The sequence below is a fragment of the Aythya ferina genome (genome assembly GCF_964211825.1).
Source record: "Aythya ferina genome assembly, chromosome: 8".
In the NCBI taxonomy this organism is placed as follows: Eukaryota; Metazoa; Chordata; class Aves; order Anseriformes; family Anatidae; genus Aythya; species Aythya ferina.
The window spans coordinates 7162276-7178453 of record NC_140304.1 but is presented as its reverse complement, the minus strand read 5'-3'; the positions used below and the strand labels follow the sequence as shown (position 1 = coordinate 7178453).

At 42.8% G+C, this 16178-nt stretch overlaps 1 protein-coding gene across 4 annotated transcripts in view; it reads right to left on the bottom strand.

Moving 5' to 3' along the window:
* Positions 1-16178, bottom strand: part of GPSM2 (G protein signaling modulator 2) — a 25576-nt gene extending 9398 nt beyond the window's left edge. For 2 of the 4 annotated variants that reach the window (XM_084526862.1, XM_084526864.1), the window contains exons 1-3: positions 16038-16178; positions 7296-7608; positions 844-1065 (exon numbers count right to left, since the gene is read on the bottom strand). In XM_084526862.1, coding sequence (XP_084382988.1) covers positions 844-1065; positions 7296-7357 — 284 coding nt within the window. In that variant the 5' untranslated portion in view covers positions 7358-7608; positions 16038-16178. Of the gene's footprint in view, positions 1-843; positions 1066-7295; positions 7609-8399; positions 10455-16037 lie in introns of those variants that run through there. The other 2 variants (XM_084526863.1, XM_084526865.1) reach the window with 2 other exon arrangements.

Here is a 16178-nt window from a genome sequence, read left to right as displayed (position 1 = left end):
GAAAAAAGGCATCACTTCTCCTAGGAAGAGAACATGGATACTTAATGATTATGCAGAAAGACTGTTCCAGGATTACAAATAGTTTTATAAAAATACAAATGTAAATTTATACAAATAGTTTTAGCTGTTTCTGCATTTGACTTGACTATCATTCTTACATGATGTATCAGACCTACTAGTCCCCCAGAAAGCTCAGAGGAAACATTACATTTCTAGCTCCTAAATAAGTCTAAGGCAGAAGATGGGCACTTGAGCCACTCAGTCTCGGATACTTGGGGAAAAACACAACAGAAAAAAAGGGGTTCCCGCAAGGATGCTTAGTGAGTTTAGGTACCTCTCTGCTTACAGTATTTGAACAGATAAAGGGGGTGGGGAGAATAGATTTTTGCCTAAACTGTGGTTAGATTCTACATTAGGTGATTGTGTCTTTTATTGGATCCATACTAATTAAAAGTCAGATGCATAAATAGTGTATGAAATGCACAGTAGTTTTAGACCTCACAGGATTATACTGTGAGTTTTACACAGAGAACCATGAATTTTAAGCATTTCTATTAAGCAAGACGGCCAGAAAGACTGAATTTTAGAAACAGGAAAGGGCGGATTTAAAGAAGCTACTTAATTACCCACAACCCGGTGAGGCCTCAGTTAGTACCAGGATTACGGTGCTCCCAGGTTAAAGGGCAATCGAGTTACCTCCCTGACTCCCCAGCCCTCTGCCCTCACCTCCTTCGCTCATTATCTACTGTTAATAGCAGGCTTCGGTAGGCAAAGCAACAGCCAACTGCTCATCTCTACAAGAACGGGATCAAACAGAGAACATGGTTAAAGACAGAAGATTACCTTGCAAGAGTTAAATCATGGTGATGGTATTCCAAGGCCTTCGCATATTCATGCAAGTAGAAATAGGCATTGCCCAGCTGGCTGTAAATAGCACTGAGTGTTTTTAAATCTTCAGTTCCCACTTGAACAGCTGCTTCAAAGAAAGACACACCAGCTCGGCAGTCTCCTGCTTTACATAGGCGCTCACCTTCCAAAGCCAGCTCTAGGCAGGAAGCCTCCATCCTGCACAATTTAAGTAAAAAGGGAAAACTGTTATTCTGCATGCAGTACTCTGTCCAATAATGTTCTGAAGAGATGTATTTTACTCCAAGGCTCTCTATTTGTTCAGGACAGGAAGGCAGCACCACAGTACAAGCAATGAGCTTGACACTCTAACATCAATGGTGCTATGAAGCGAAGGCTGAAATCTAACTTGGCACTTCAGTAGTGATAAGCAAATATTTGTTTTACATAACAGTAGAACAAATGGCTTCAACTATATATTTATATTTAATTTTTTATGTCTGGGGGGGAAAATCCAAAGTCTGCTTCATCCATACATAGCAGCACCTGTAGGTTCTAAAATGCAGAGTATTTACCGCCCAGGCTGCTGTGACTACTGGCAAATACTGATTTTGACAAATGTTGTGTAGTATTAGCTTTTTATCAGTAGGCTTATGGATGCAGAACAATCAATAAAATAAGCGTTGTAACAGCAAAACATAGGTGCAAATGGATGTGGCAGTATTTACAGCAAAAGGCAATTGCTTGCTGCTTTCCACCTCTTCCTTCCCAAAAAAAGTGGAATTGATTTTTAGGAAGATAACACAGTTACATGCAAAATGTCTTAAAAACAAACAACAAAAATCTTCCAAGTTCAATATTCCTGTGTATCAAAGATCATGACTACTTTTCCTCAAGCTGTTTCCTATGTAGCTAAGCACTACTTGGCACTTCATTTCCTAGTGTCACTGTTAGAAAAATTCTCACAGTGTGAAGAAAAAAGTAGACTTAATTAACAAAATGCACATCAATTCCAGTTAGTTAACTGAGCAGCAATAATTTCAGAAGCCATTGGAATATTTTTGATTATTATCAGCAAATAACTGTGTGATCATACAGGTATAAAATGCTGCAAGAAGAAGGTACTAGTTAATTTGCAAATTACATGTTAAACAATGAATAAAGAAGCTCTTATAGAAAACAGTGGCTACCAAAACACATCCATATACATTTATGCTATTGTGAATTTTGGTGTAAAAAAGGCAAAAAGGCAAAATTTTATTAAGTGTTAATGAATATACACGAACACTTCCTACTTCCCAGTTGTAAGGTGTGAGGGAGATAGGGAGGAGGAAGATGAAGACGACAACCTCAGGGTCTTAGTCTTGAAGCAATATGGTTCTCTATCTTTTTAAGGCTGTATGCACTTGAAAAAGCTGACAAAAATGCCACCGTTCTACTTTCTAGAAGATTTTTTTTGAAAAGAAAATCAGTAAGAGACATCCTCTAAGTGTTATACAAGCGTGCACTTATATTTCCAGAAAATGTTGGACATCAGCCTTGCAAATTTGTATCTTGTTTTGCATTTTTCAAGATGGACTGTTTTGTTTTTTTGGCTTGCAGTCCAGAACAGAACATTTTGCATGATTTAATATTATCTTTGTTATATCATTATTTGATATTTACCTAGTTTTAAGAATAGATCTTCTGTAATTCTAGCCCTAAAACAGTTTTCCTTCATATGCAAGATCAGTAATAGCAGCAATCACAAACGCTCAGTACTCCAACAGCTATTTTAACAGCAACACCAGAAGACAGCTGTTTTGCCAAGATACAGAAATGCAATATGTGACAGACCCGCAATGTTTGCATTTCTGTGTTTGTCTAAATCAGAAAAAAACAAGCTACACAACATTCTACTGAAATCTGAGTAAGGAGGAGGTATTTTTGAAAAATCCTGAGTTTCCAAGAGAAATAGAAGAATTTGGATCGTAAGCAGAACAAGCTACTAGCACAAAAGAGTACCGTACCTGCTGGTCTTCGACATTCCACAACTCAAGCACAGTGAGATGACAGACATGTTTAACTTTTGCAATTACAAATACTCTATGCGTGGCACCTGGTAAAGATGCAGACAGCAAACAAGAACTCAAGCATGAAGTTCTTCCCAGGCCCAGCTTCTCAGGTTGGATATCCATACCACATGCAGTATTTCTAGGTTTGGAAACTTCTCAGAGCAGTTAAAGCATTGCTGTTTGCTAGAACAAACAACCTGGTTTTCACTACATTGTGCATTTGTTGAATGTGAGACAGAAAAAGGCAGAAATGATTAAGTACAGCATGTTACACCATCAGCAACTCAAGGTTTAAGATTTAAAACACTTCATTGGGTAATCTTAATCCTATCCAAAGAGGTTCTCTCCGGGCACCTCATGTTAACTGACACGTCCAATTAAAGTGATGGCTAGGAAATATGGCGCTCCTTACTGCAAAGATTTAGAGCATTATACAATCACATTCATTTCCTGCGATTTTTAGCTTGAAGGGATTACATTAGAGCTTCCAGGAAATTGGGCATACGGCATCATAGTCACAACGCTGTACCTGGCTCCAGTTCCATAAGGGAATTGTTATGATTTGCAATTTGTGATGCAACAGTCATCAAATCAATTAAGAAAAGGCACAGACTAAAACGGTACAAAGACAATATCAGAGAAGGCTACGAAGCAGGAATTTTCAGGTACCTCTCCACTCAAGTAATTTCACATTATTCCAAAGACAGCCAAACGCCAAGGCAGCATTAGGCAGCATTACCGTTTTGGCACGGAACTTGAAACAATCTTCTGACTCTGCAGCCCAGACTTAATATAACTTCGAGAAAGGAAAGATGTGGTTGGTTGTGGTTTCATACAGAACCTAAATAGCTACACAGCCAAGTCTTATACCCAGGCTGATGAGTATCAGCTGTTCTTACAGGGCGTCAACTCAACCAGAATTACAGGAAGTAAATGAGAATAAGAATTAGCAATTGCTTGGGTATAAAAGAACTCCAAATGTAATATTACCATTGAGAACAGCTCTAGAAAGGCTGTACTGGCAGGTAGCTAGAACCTGCACAACAAACTAAAGCTACACAGCCACCTGGATCTGTGCTCACTGACCTTCTACAGTTTCAAAGTCTAAGTAAGCTACTAAAAGGGATGAACAAAGAAAATGAAATATTTATTTTCATCTTATTACAGTGGCCTACACCCAATATGAATATTTTATTCACACTACATAAAAGCTTTGGAATTACTTATTTTTGTTTGTTTGTTTTTTTACCACTGAAGAGCACAAAGGTTTCTTCAAAAAGTACAAAAATGGACTCAGAAAAGGTGGTGTTTGTTTGTTTCAGTCCTTGAAAGACTGTTAGGAAAATCATGCAACATTTTAAAAAGAGGCACATAATTCTACAGTCAAAACCCTGTCATCTCTTGTTCTCAGAGGCTGCTTTAACCATCACTTCCAATGGCTGAATAGCATGTCAGCAGACTAAACAGGGCCAGGTTATCAATGTTTTAGGAAGTCATTAAATAGTTACAAGGAGAATATAAAATTACTTTCTCTGTTCCCAGAGCTGAATTGAATTACTTATTTATTCAGTACCAAATGGCTAAACAAAAGATACATTGAGCCCATAGAGACAAGAGGAGAACAAAACCCATTCATCTGGGTACTTCTAATGAAATTCTGTTCCTGCTAAACAGGATAAGGTTCTTCCAGATATTACTGTGGAAATACTCTTACAGGGCTTCATTTTATTATTCTGCTTATAGTTGCCTCGACCTGTTCTCTGAAAGGCTGGCATCTCCTGAATAATTTCTCATCTGTAAAACTACCTCATCCTTATCTCTCCCTCTAAGCTCTTCATCTTGCCTGGCTCCCTTATGCTTTTTTTTTTGTGTGTGTGTGGTTTTATTTTTTGGTCTTGTTTCTCATCTTAGCAAAAAAGAAAGAAAACTGGTAGGAAATAAGACAACAGAAAACAGCAAGAAGATTACACTGATTATTACAGTCTCTAAACACTACTAACATAGTTTTACCCCATTCATCCCAACTAAGAGCATTTCTGAACATTTTTGCTATTGGGGGGAGCTGCCACATGACTATGCTGTGTGACACATGGATACACAAAACACATGGACACGGAAACAAAAAAAATCCTCTCTAATTCAGAGGCATAAAACTGCTACTGCCAGTGAATCCTAGCCAAAGATCCCACGCCATTCCCCACTCCTGCCCCTGTTTCTATGCACTGCGCAGAAGCATATCGCACTGACCGCTCCAACCAACCTGCTGCATGTCCACTGCAGCACTGTGCTTAGTCAAACTCTTCAAAAAGTTTTAAATTTTGGTGGTGTATGGACTCAGCAGGCTAAGACAAATTAGTTCTGCAAATATTTACTCAACAGATCACTTATCAGTCCAATTTATTAACATCAGCATTTTATTTTCAGTCATTAATCTGTGATTGTTATAAATCACATCAGAACAACAAATCATTTCCTTCCGTCACTTTTAAGGCTGCTGAAGTCAGCTCTAAGTTCACATGGGGCAGTTACCTGCAGTGAGGGGAAAGAAACAGCTCGCCCAGAAAGAAACTGACCCAGAGCAAACCCTTCCCCTTAGGAGTGGGCCACCAGTTTCTTTTAAAGTCAGTTCCACTACAAGACCAGTAGGAAAGAAAAAGCAGTGTGAGAACCCAATGAACATGGGATGAAAAAAAAAATAATAATAATAAAACACCCCCTGATAAACATTCGCCCAGTAATCCATTACGTTTTTTCCTGGATTGAATTTTAAACTACAAACAAATCAAATCTTTTGAAATTATAGGTATTAAAGCATCATAAAAATCTGCTTTCTATACTGAATTAATTTGCAGTTTCTTCTTAGGGAAGTTTAATATTTGAAAAAATTTAAAAGGATTACTCCTCGGTGGTTTTTAGATGTTCATCAGATTACAGTTCTTACAGAACAGTTTAATAAGGGCACGGATATTTTTGTTGTTAATCAGTACCATTCAAGCCTGGACTGAAATACAGAATAAAGCTGTAGGACACTTTGCCTTGGCTGTGCTTGCCATATTTTTTAGAAGTTATTTTTGGCTTGTCAATTTGAAACAGGCAGCTGGCCATGCCGCTTTCTTCGTCCATTTACTTCCACAAGGGTAACCTGAGCAGCCCCTGCTTTAACTGGAGAGCGGGGCTCTGTGGGGTTGCGTGGGGACGGGCAGGGGCACCAGCTTGCTACACCCCAGAAACACTGAGCACAGCAGAAACGTCATGCTCAGACGCTCAGGGATTCCTGCAGTCGAAGCCACAGCCACAACATCAAGTTTTTAGCAAAATAAAGAGCAGAAAGTAAATTACATTTGCCTATTTTTTTCCATATTGAGCATGAAAAAGCTCTTCCTGCTGAGCGCGCTGCTGAGCAGACCCAGCACTGTGCTTCTGTGAAGGAAGGCCAACCGATCAGCAATCCAATGCTGTCACAACAGCTGGATGAGAATGTTCTCAAAGCACCTCCCTGTTTTCCAGCATTAATTTTAAGCCACAGCACGTGCTGTTGTACAAGTAAGGGTAGTGGTTTGTTCCTGTCAGTTAGCCAGGAAAAAGCCCCCAAGCACGGCTGCCTGGGGGCGAGGCTGGGGGAACCACAAGAGCCGCGCTTGCCATTCGTGTTCAGAACAATCACTGCAGTGTTCCCGCGCCCCTTCCTGCTGAACGAGCGGCAAGATTTACCCTGCCCAACACCAGCCAGCCAAACACGGTGCGCTACACAATGTTTCTCTTGTTCTGGCTCATTAGAGCGAGGCTGCAACGCTAACATGCTATCCCACGTCTGTAAAGGGGATTCCAGAAGAAAAATGATAAAAGCTCTGGGAGGGAAATGGCACGTCCTCTTGACTTGCAATAACAGCACTGTGCTAGTCCCAAGTTCACAGCAGTTTTTATCTATCAAGCATAACTATTATAGGCAGGGAAAACGGTGCTCTACATGACAGTGCAGCTAAAAAGTCATCATTCATAGCAGCAACACGGGGGCAAGTAGAGAGGACATCAGCAGGCAGAACTTGCACAGGCAGCCCAAAAGCTAAAAAGAAAGAGCACGTATTACCAGGCAGGGATCACACCTCGTATCATTCTGTCACAAGCCCAGGCAGAAAGACAGGGAGGTACAAACACTCACACATTATTCTGTAGCTGCACACAGCTCCAGCATTAGGCAAGCCTGTAATTGTGCCAGTATAATCTGCTGTGCAACAACAGCGAATTTTTGTAACTCAAAAATCAAGAAAAGCAAAGAAGGTGTCGTTTTAGCTTGCAGTTTCATTAGTGCTGGTAACAGAAACACCGAGCTATTTGCTTGTTTACTTCTCTACCACTAGCAGTACTAAAGCACCCACACTGAGTTAGTTGCCTTACCTGTATCGCACATGGAAGGAGCGATCTTCACGCATGCTTATCAACACATTACTTTCCTCCATCGAGTTGCATTATCAGCAGAGCAGGGACGGCTGTTCTGCAGCAGGTAAGTGCTCTGCTGTGGAGAACTGCTGTCAGAACACCATTCCAGTCAGTACATTAACAAGGTGGAGCACAGGTATCCTAAGCTCCTGTTGAAATACTCTTCTTTGTTACTAAGGTAAGGAAGTCACTGCCAGACACATCTCACGCTTTCAGAAACGTGCTCAAGTTCTTGCATCTGTGGCCCTTTCAGTTCCATTCAGCTGCGTTTCTGCAAAGGGAACACAAGACGCGTGGCTTGAAGTCTGACAGTCAGTTCATAACTCATAACCACTCACAGCTGATGCAGCAGCAGAGCGCTGCTCCCACCAAGCAGGAAGTGTCAATCAACAACCTGAAGCTCGCCCCGGAGCCAAAACCTGCTACATACACACGGCAACTCTCGTAGGCAAGCAAGAAAGCAGGAAGGTTTAATGAAAAACAACGCTGTCTTTTCTGCTGGGAACTTGGAGTCATTTATCTTTGTTAGTACTTCTTGGCCTCCTGCAATTCCAAGTAAAAGGCTTAAAGGATGAAAGCTGCAGGGTGAAAGGCATAAAAGGAAGCAAATCACAAACTGCTTCACATGCAAACAGCCCTGTTGAAACCATGCAGCTTCCCCGGAGTCAGAATAGGCTGACACAATCCCACCTAGAGATGAGCTGTTCTGGAGTTCATCCTGCCTGGAACATGAGGAGCACAGAAGCCAGCAGATGTTTAAGCCCTATTCCCCTTCCCCTCCTTCCTCAAAAGGGATTTTTTTGTTTTGCTTTTTTTTTTTTTTTCCATTGGCTTCACATTCCAGAACGCCGCAACATTGTCATATGAGCTCCAAACTCGGCTTCAAAGGGATCGCAGCAGCCAGTACTCAGAAGTCAGACACGTTTAGGCTGGCAGGGAAAATAATTTACAAAAAAAAAAAAAAAAAACAAAAAAACACACCTCTATTCAAAAAGTTTACCCACTTTAAAGTATATTTTTAGTAAAAGAGTTGACATATTTATTGCTCAGCACTAACGTTACCTTCCTTTGCAGAGTTGTGTAACTCACAAATGCATATTTCATCAAGAGATGGCGGAGATGTCACAAAGTAAGAGCAGAGCTCAGATTTAAAGCTGTCACCAGAAGAAAATGCATCCGTCTTTAACTGTCAGTGCAGGCAGTGCTTTTCCTCTCAGGAGCTTTATCAAGTGCCAGGAATGAAGATTTGTGCTTCCCATCCTCCTCCTCCTCAAGAGCATCCTTCAGACCGCCCATCCACCTTCCTCCCGTCAAACAACTCTGCCCTTCCATGCTCTGCAGCAGAGTTATTTGCCATCCACACGTGGGTGTGGGCATGTTTTTGCAATTACCAAGTGTGACACATACATTTTAATACCATTACAGCCCATGTCCTGGGAAGACTGCATTACGGCTGTTCACCCTCTGGAAGCCTGTCCAGAGCACTCACACCAGGAGCCAGCTCTAAGTCACCCATGAGCAGTCTTGGTGCTCAGCAATAGCAGGGAATTGCAAGTTTGTTCGGCAGATGGCCAGATGGCCACCCTCACGTGCCCTACTGCATGCCACAGACCAACAAGGGTGTGCTTGGGCGACTGGTAGGGCTCAGGAAATAATGGCTGTGGCAAGTTGTTTGTCCATTTGCTCTGTAATGGTAATTACTAATTTGTATCAACCACGCCAACAGGCAATCAGAAACAAACCTAAAGCACATTATTTAGAGGGAGGGATTAAAAATTAAGGAGGCAGGTATCAATGAAGCCTTTTGCAGACACGATCTCAGGTGTAAGCTGGCCTTGGAGGATCACGCTTCAGCAAACTGAGCCTGGCTCTTTCAGTTGAAGCACAGTGACTTCACAGATCACCTCTATAATCCAGCCCTCCAGAGCTGGAGATCAGCACCTCCGAGGGCACCATACTGCAGCAGCACAGCCTCAGGAGTTCAGGGAAGCTGGGAAAAGTTCTACCATATCTGCGTCTCTCACAGTGAGAGTTTCTCCTAAACTTGTTTTTAATTAAAGCTTCATACAGCATGAGAAAAGCACTTGTGATTACTAGGAAACCTCTGTATTAGTGTGAAGCAAAAGCTTTAAATTTATTCTCTCCACAATCTGAAGCAATGAAAAATTCCTATACACCTTAAAGAGCTGCCTTTCATGCAAGCATGACTGCCATATTGTAGTTGCACGTACAACTGGAAAATGACCAATTTTACTACTCCAGCTAACAAATGCAAGAAGTCCTAGCCACTTTTGCCATTTTAAAATGGGTGAGAAAAGCACAAAGAAAAGAGTGGGCTTCCTTGAGAAGTGGAAAATTAACTAAACTAGTGTTCACAGTTACACAACAGCAAAACACCGAACAAACAAACAAAAATAAAATACAGCAAGGCAGATAGTAGGCAAAGTGGCAGAGTTTATACCCCCAAGTGACAAAATAGGCACTCTAATAAACTCCTTCTTCTGATAAAGAAGAAAACGGTGAGCCACAGAGGCTTATCCATCCCGTCAACAAACAGGTAAAGGATCTCTAAATCAAACCATCAGTAAAAAGCTCTCTCAGCATCAGCTGGTAATCACAAGGCAGATGCAGAGGGAGATGGTTTTTTCCCCTGCATTTCCCTACCTCAGTAAATGCCTGCAGCTCCATTGGCTCCTTCCCTCACCCCACGGTCTCCCTGAGCCCGAACCTTCCCCTGTGGAGCTGTCAGACGATGCGAGGACATTTCCCTGCTCACCTACTGCTGCTGGCTGGGCACCCGGCGGCTGGCTAGGAGAATTTCACAGTTCGCTTCTGCCTGCCTTTCCCTAAAGGAAGCAACCGAGTCCTGCCTTCCCCATCCATCTGCTATTTTCACAAAGCTATAGGGAAGGAGCATCTGCCAAATGAAGTCATCACTGCCTGAGAGATATAAGTTACCAGGGGAAAGGAAAGTACAGATTGAGGCAGTCCAATCACACAAATTCTATTTCTGTACATAAACTAGCTACAGAGGTTTGCTGTTTCGAGATTAAGGCAAATTTTCCAAGGTTGAACTAAGTTTGAATTTCCTTTCAGAGACAGGCATGGGTGGGAAAGAAAAAAAAAAAAAAAAAGCTTGCAATGGATTACTTGAAAATAAAGAAGAGTTTTGCAGCCCTTATGGAGAAAAAGAGACTAAGCAACAAAAAAAATGTAGTGACAGCTGTGTTACCGAAATACAGAGAGCAGCTTGACTCCAGACGTTGAAATTATAAAGCAGTATATAAACATAAATAGTAAGACCAGGAACACCAAAACCACAACCAGAACCAGACAAACCAAAATTTCAGTCTTCAGTGATGCCCAAGGATATTTTTAAAAATCACCTGAGCTAACACAAATAAGCCAAAAAAAAATATATCAAGTTTAATATTGTATTTGCACAGAAAACAGCATGGTACACAGCGTTTGTGCAGTAACAAACATTCCCCTCTGAACAAACCTTAAAATAACCGTGCGACATGTTGGGACATGGGCTAGGTTTTCCAAACCTTGAGCACAGCAGATACAAGTGGTGCGAGTGGGCCAGGCAGATATGAGGAATGCTGTAAGCAGATGACCAGCGTGGTGACTCTTGGAAGTTGAATTTTATATTCCTCTCTGCACCACTTTTGACACAAGCTCAACAGCTGATAAGCTAACAGCAAACAGAAACCACCCTCACTGGTGAAGTGAATTTGAGGTTTTATTCAGGGTGAGCTATGCCGTGCAGCAATCCCTGCTCTGAAATACTGGCTTCTTTCTCCAGCTGGATTTCCACATGGAGCAGATACCCTCAGAATAAACCACGGGGCTTCTGTGAAAGGACTGGCTTCGAAGCACGCGAGATAAGCAGCGCTCCAGTCCGACACAAGCGGGCTGCACCTGAAGGACCACACAGGAAAGCGGAGGTTCGTCAACAACCACCCCACCTAGGTGCTAGTCCAACAAAGGGCATTCTGCAGAGCTTGTAATTCCTGCGGAGCACGGGCAAGACCCAGCCTAGCACATCCTATGCTATCAGGCACACCAGGCAAGCTGTAAATAAATTAATACCAGTATACAGCGTGCCTCATTCAGATGCTTCCTCCTCCGCCCCAATTATACTTGCTGACTTATAAATATCGGGCCCTATGAAACCAAGTCCCATTACTGAATATTGCAGACAATCCTAAAACAATCCTGGCAGTAAGGTCCCTTCCAAGTCTTAAAATGCTAAAAAAAAATACACAAACAAACCAACCAAAAGAAACCTAATAGGTGGTGAGTATATTGGAGACCAGTCTTGCTCACAGAGCAGTGAGGATCTCGCTGCATCCACAGCTGAAAACGACAGCATGGACTTGAATTCACTGCTTGAGAGCGCAGCTCCAGCACCAACACCTGCTCCCGAACTGCTAACACAGTGCTGCATTCTGGCAAGCATGGTAACAGCGGAGAGAATTACTTTATCTCCCTGTTTCTAAAAAGGCTTGATCTAATTTTTATGTTCTCTGGTTACCTAAGCCCAATTGGCCTTGCTGCATGGCGGGTTGTATACAAGGTTAGCGAAAGCTCGTTGCTTCAGTGCCCTTTCATGTGCACTCAGTCCTCTTCAGTCTCCCTCCCCTCACAGCTCTTTTTGGCCTACCACTCCAGCCAGCCTGCCTTATACAGTATCATGGTAAAGGCAAACAGACATGTCTGAGCATTTCTGCATGCCCTCTACTGTTATCTGTATATATTTTCCACTTATTCTGCAGATTAGCAGTAAGATTTTTTTCTTCCATGTTTGCGGAGTACCTAGTTGAGCAGAGTTTGGGGCTTTAATGCTAAAGGGCTTCAATATGACAAGCTTTTTAAACTCTATGCATGCGTTTTGTTCGTTTTTTCTCTCTGCCGTTACAGGGTTGTGCAAGCGTCTCCCTTAACAAGTTGGCATTGCCTAGCATTACTTGCAACATTACTCACAATTATCAGCCTAAAAGACAAGCAGAGTCTTAATGACACACGTTATTTCTGCCAGATCATAAAAAAACTATTCCCAACAACCACGATAACTGATTCCAGAAGCATCTTCCCACTGTGAGTCAGAAGGAAACTCGCCCGCATTCTTAAGGGTTATTTTCTTTTCCTTCCACACAAAACACCCAAGCCATAAATAAAAACTGCATATATATATGCTTTGCAACAAGAGAAAAGTACATTATACATCAAACCCAAGGAGGGAAAAAAAAAAAAAAAAAAAAAAAAAATCAATTAAGGAACTTGCAAATATCTGGCAAGAATCTGGGAGCTCTGCTCAACCCTAAATGCCCTGTTTGCACCCAGCAATCAGAAGCGTAAATACATTCCCTATAATGGAATCATTAATTAAGCACAGAAAGAAATGCCAGAAACTTAGGAGAGTGATGCAATACATAAGTGGCAAAGCCCCACATATCCTCATTGCTAGCACGCTCAGCAGAGCACTGTCACAGTTGCAGGGCAGCTCCATTAGCTGCAGCACGAGGAGGTGCCCTGCCAGGCAGCACTCGGTCCTACAGGTTTGTGAAGAGAAATACTTCAGGCACCTGGCAGCGATGCAGGCCCTATCCTGACTTACAGGCTAAGCATGTACTGGTGACAAAAACAACCAAACCTATCACACAGATTTCCACTACGTGGAGTAACACAAAGCAGCAGCAAATGCACGTGATACCAGACTGATACCCAAGTACATGAAATATCCAAGTGCAGGGATGCAAAGGCGGACTTCTCAGCGCCTCTCTCCCAGAGCAGCTCTCAGAATGGAAAATAATGAATATTTAGCTGAAAATCAGCGTGCTACTTAATGTCTGTAATTGCTGCCTAGCGTGCAAGCTAAAGAACCGGGTGTAGCTAACGCACGTAACCACAAGCATTTTTATTATACGGACAGTTCTGCAAACAGTTTACGTAAGCCATCCATTTAAACTCTGAAGTAAGGCAATCCCGCACCAAGACAAAATACAAAAGGAAGAGCGCACAAAGTGCCTGCAGCACAACGTAACTAATATCCCTACATCCCTATAATAAATCTAATCAGGCAACTGGGAGCTCATTCTAAATGCAATAAGATTAAGATTTCAGATGCAAGATGCTAGAGTAACATCCTCTGTGCATTAAAAAAGAGCAAAATAGCAAAATCTGAATAGCTTTTTTTTGTTGTTATGTATTTGATACATCAAGTTATTAGGATTCCTTTATTTTTATTTTTGATTGGAATAATGAGTTCTAAGTTTTTACACATTGTCATTCCCAGACTGAAAAATATTGTGCTGCCAGCAACCTCCTTTCCAAGCATCCCACAACAGGAGATGAGATTCACAGTTTTCAAGCACTTAAATGCCACACCAGCCTTCAGTGACGATTCACAAGAAAACAGTATCTTGTGATCTTTTTCTTCTTCTCACATAAGTCACATTACCACAAAATCGGTACGAGTTGTGTAACCACGACCTGATCTTAAATTTGAATCTCACTCCTTCTGCTTGTTAGGGACAAGCTCATCATGCAAATAATGGGGTTTCTCTTTCTCAGCCATCCAAATACCTTCAGTTTGGTAAATGGAGCACGTTATAAGATGCAATAGAACACCAGATGGGAAAAGTTCAATGCAAGATGTTGTAAATATTGTGCTTAAGCTGATGGAGCATGTTTATCGCAAATCTTTCCAACAAAGTGTTCCACTTAGCTCAGCTCCTTCTTGGCCTGTAACATCTGTTAATAAGAGATCCTGGGAAGTAAAGAAAGAAGCCAGACTGAGACTGCACAAGCACCTTGCAAAGAGAGGAGAAAATCAATCTTAAGATCTGATAAATCAAAAAAAAAAAAAAAAAAAAGTCTTTCGTCTTTCTATAGAATCACAGGCAATAAAACACACTAGCACGTACAGGTGAAGGAATAAAAGTGATGTATGAAATTTCCTATTTCATGTTCATTCAGAGATTAAGCAAGCATTCAGCATAAAGAACTAACTGCCACCCCAGCAAGAGTTATCCTGCAAGGAGAAGGTGTAGCTCTTACAGCAGCTGTGTTACACAACTGAAATGATCCCTGATAGCTTACTGCCATCAGAATCGCTTGGTGCATCACCTGTGCCCCCTAGTTCGCAAGTACCAACAGCAAGTGGTAACATTCCTCTCACCTCTGAGCCTACAGCTGAACAACGTGCAGCTACAGCCTAGGTGCGGATGAACACACAGCACAGAAAGAAGAGCACGTGCTGGTTTTCCTACTGTTTGCTTTTTATAGATACAGGTACTGTTTATTTATGGCACAACGCTTATGCAGATTTAAGGAAAAAAATATTTGTTGAGGTGCCAAGTTGCAAATTGCTTTGCATATTTATCCCGTCATTTGGGATGCAGGTGCAGGTATTTTTAGGAGCTGTTCAAATCCATTTTTTCTGTCTGTGTGACAGATGCGGAACTGGCCTCTATTTTGCCTCTGTTGCCCACGGATTTATCTAACTATATTTCCACACTGTCACACAGATGCTCTTGGTCACGACACTGTATGCTGTCCAGTAACAGCCAACGATTGCCTCCAAAGTGTTGCTTGCCTGGAACAATATCCTGAACAGCAAGACAATGGCAGGAAGAAAACGTGGTGCAAAGAAATAAAAGATTTAGAGAGGCTTAGGTAGGTCATGTACAATTTTCTTCCCCATAATTTTCTTCCCCATAACTCTGCTGTGTGAACACTTCTCCTTCTTATCAGGAAAAGGTTCAAATTACAAAGAAGTTTTATGATCTGAACAGGATCCCTACTTTTCAAACAATCCGATTCAAGTCCTAGGAGGCAACTTGACGTTAATCATCTGTTCGATACTATGTATGTCTCAAACCATGTCTTACCAGCTTTTCCACTTTTTTTCCTGTATTTTCCACTATTTGCTTACTTTTTTGATGCAATCATTTGCCTAGCTGACTCACTCTTAAATGCCTAAATGGAAGTTACAGGCTTCTTCCTTCGCCTGGTTAACCAGTCTTTGCCAAGGTTAACCAGTAACAGCCAGAGCAGGTTAATCTTTCTGAAGGCCCTAAGATCAGCACCCACTCCTTGAACACACACAACTTCATTAAGATGTTAACGCTAGAGACAACTAAAACCAAAACCATCGTTACCAGATCCGGGCATGGACGTGGAAGGTGAAGCTGACCGCACGACAGCTACAAGAACTATGAATGAGAGCAAGAAAAACACACCAACACCTTCGCTGTTAAATTAAAGAAGCGGAAAAGCAGAAGCTAAAAACGATCCTGTTGTAAGCAAAACCAAAGGGATCACGAAAAGATTGTGCCAGAGCGAAAAAACCCATCCCACGCTCAATAGTCAGGACCGCGGGCAGGCAGCGTTTGCCTTTGGAATTACTGATTTCTTATTACTTATTCCTTGTGAACGCCGCTCCCGGGGATCAGCGGCGCTGGGACGAGGCCTGGCCGAGCCGGGAGGGCCGCGGGGGCCGTCGCGGTGCCGAGGGGCCGCTCGCTGCCCGCCCCACAGCGCGGCGCGGTGCCGGAGGCGCAGGCCGGCTGCCCCCGGTGCCTCAGGCGGCCGCCCCGCACCCCAAGGGCCGCGTTCCCCAGCCCGCAGCCCCGCCACCAACGCGAGGGGCCCGGCCCGGCCCGGCCCTTCCCTGCCCGCCCCCCGCCTCACCTCAGCCGGGCGCCGCCGCAGGCCGCGGCCCCCCCCGCGCGCCCCCGGCCGTTTCCACAGCGACGGCGGCGGCTGAGGGGAGCGCGCGCGTGCGGCCGCCCCCGCGCAGCCGCGCTTCGAACCCGCCAATGGGCGCGCGGC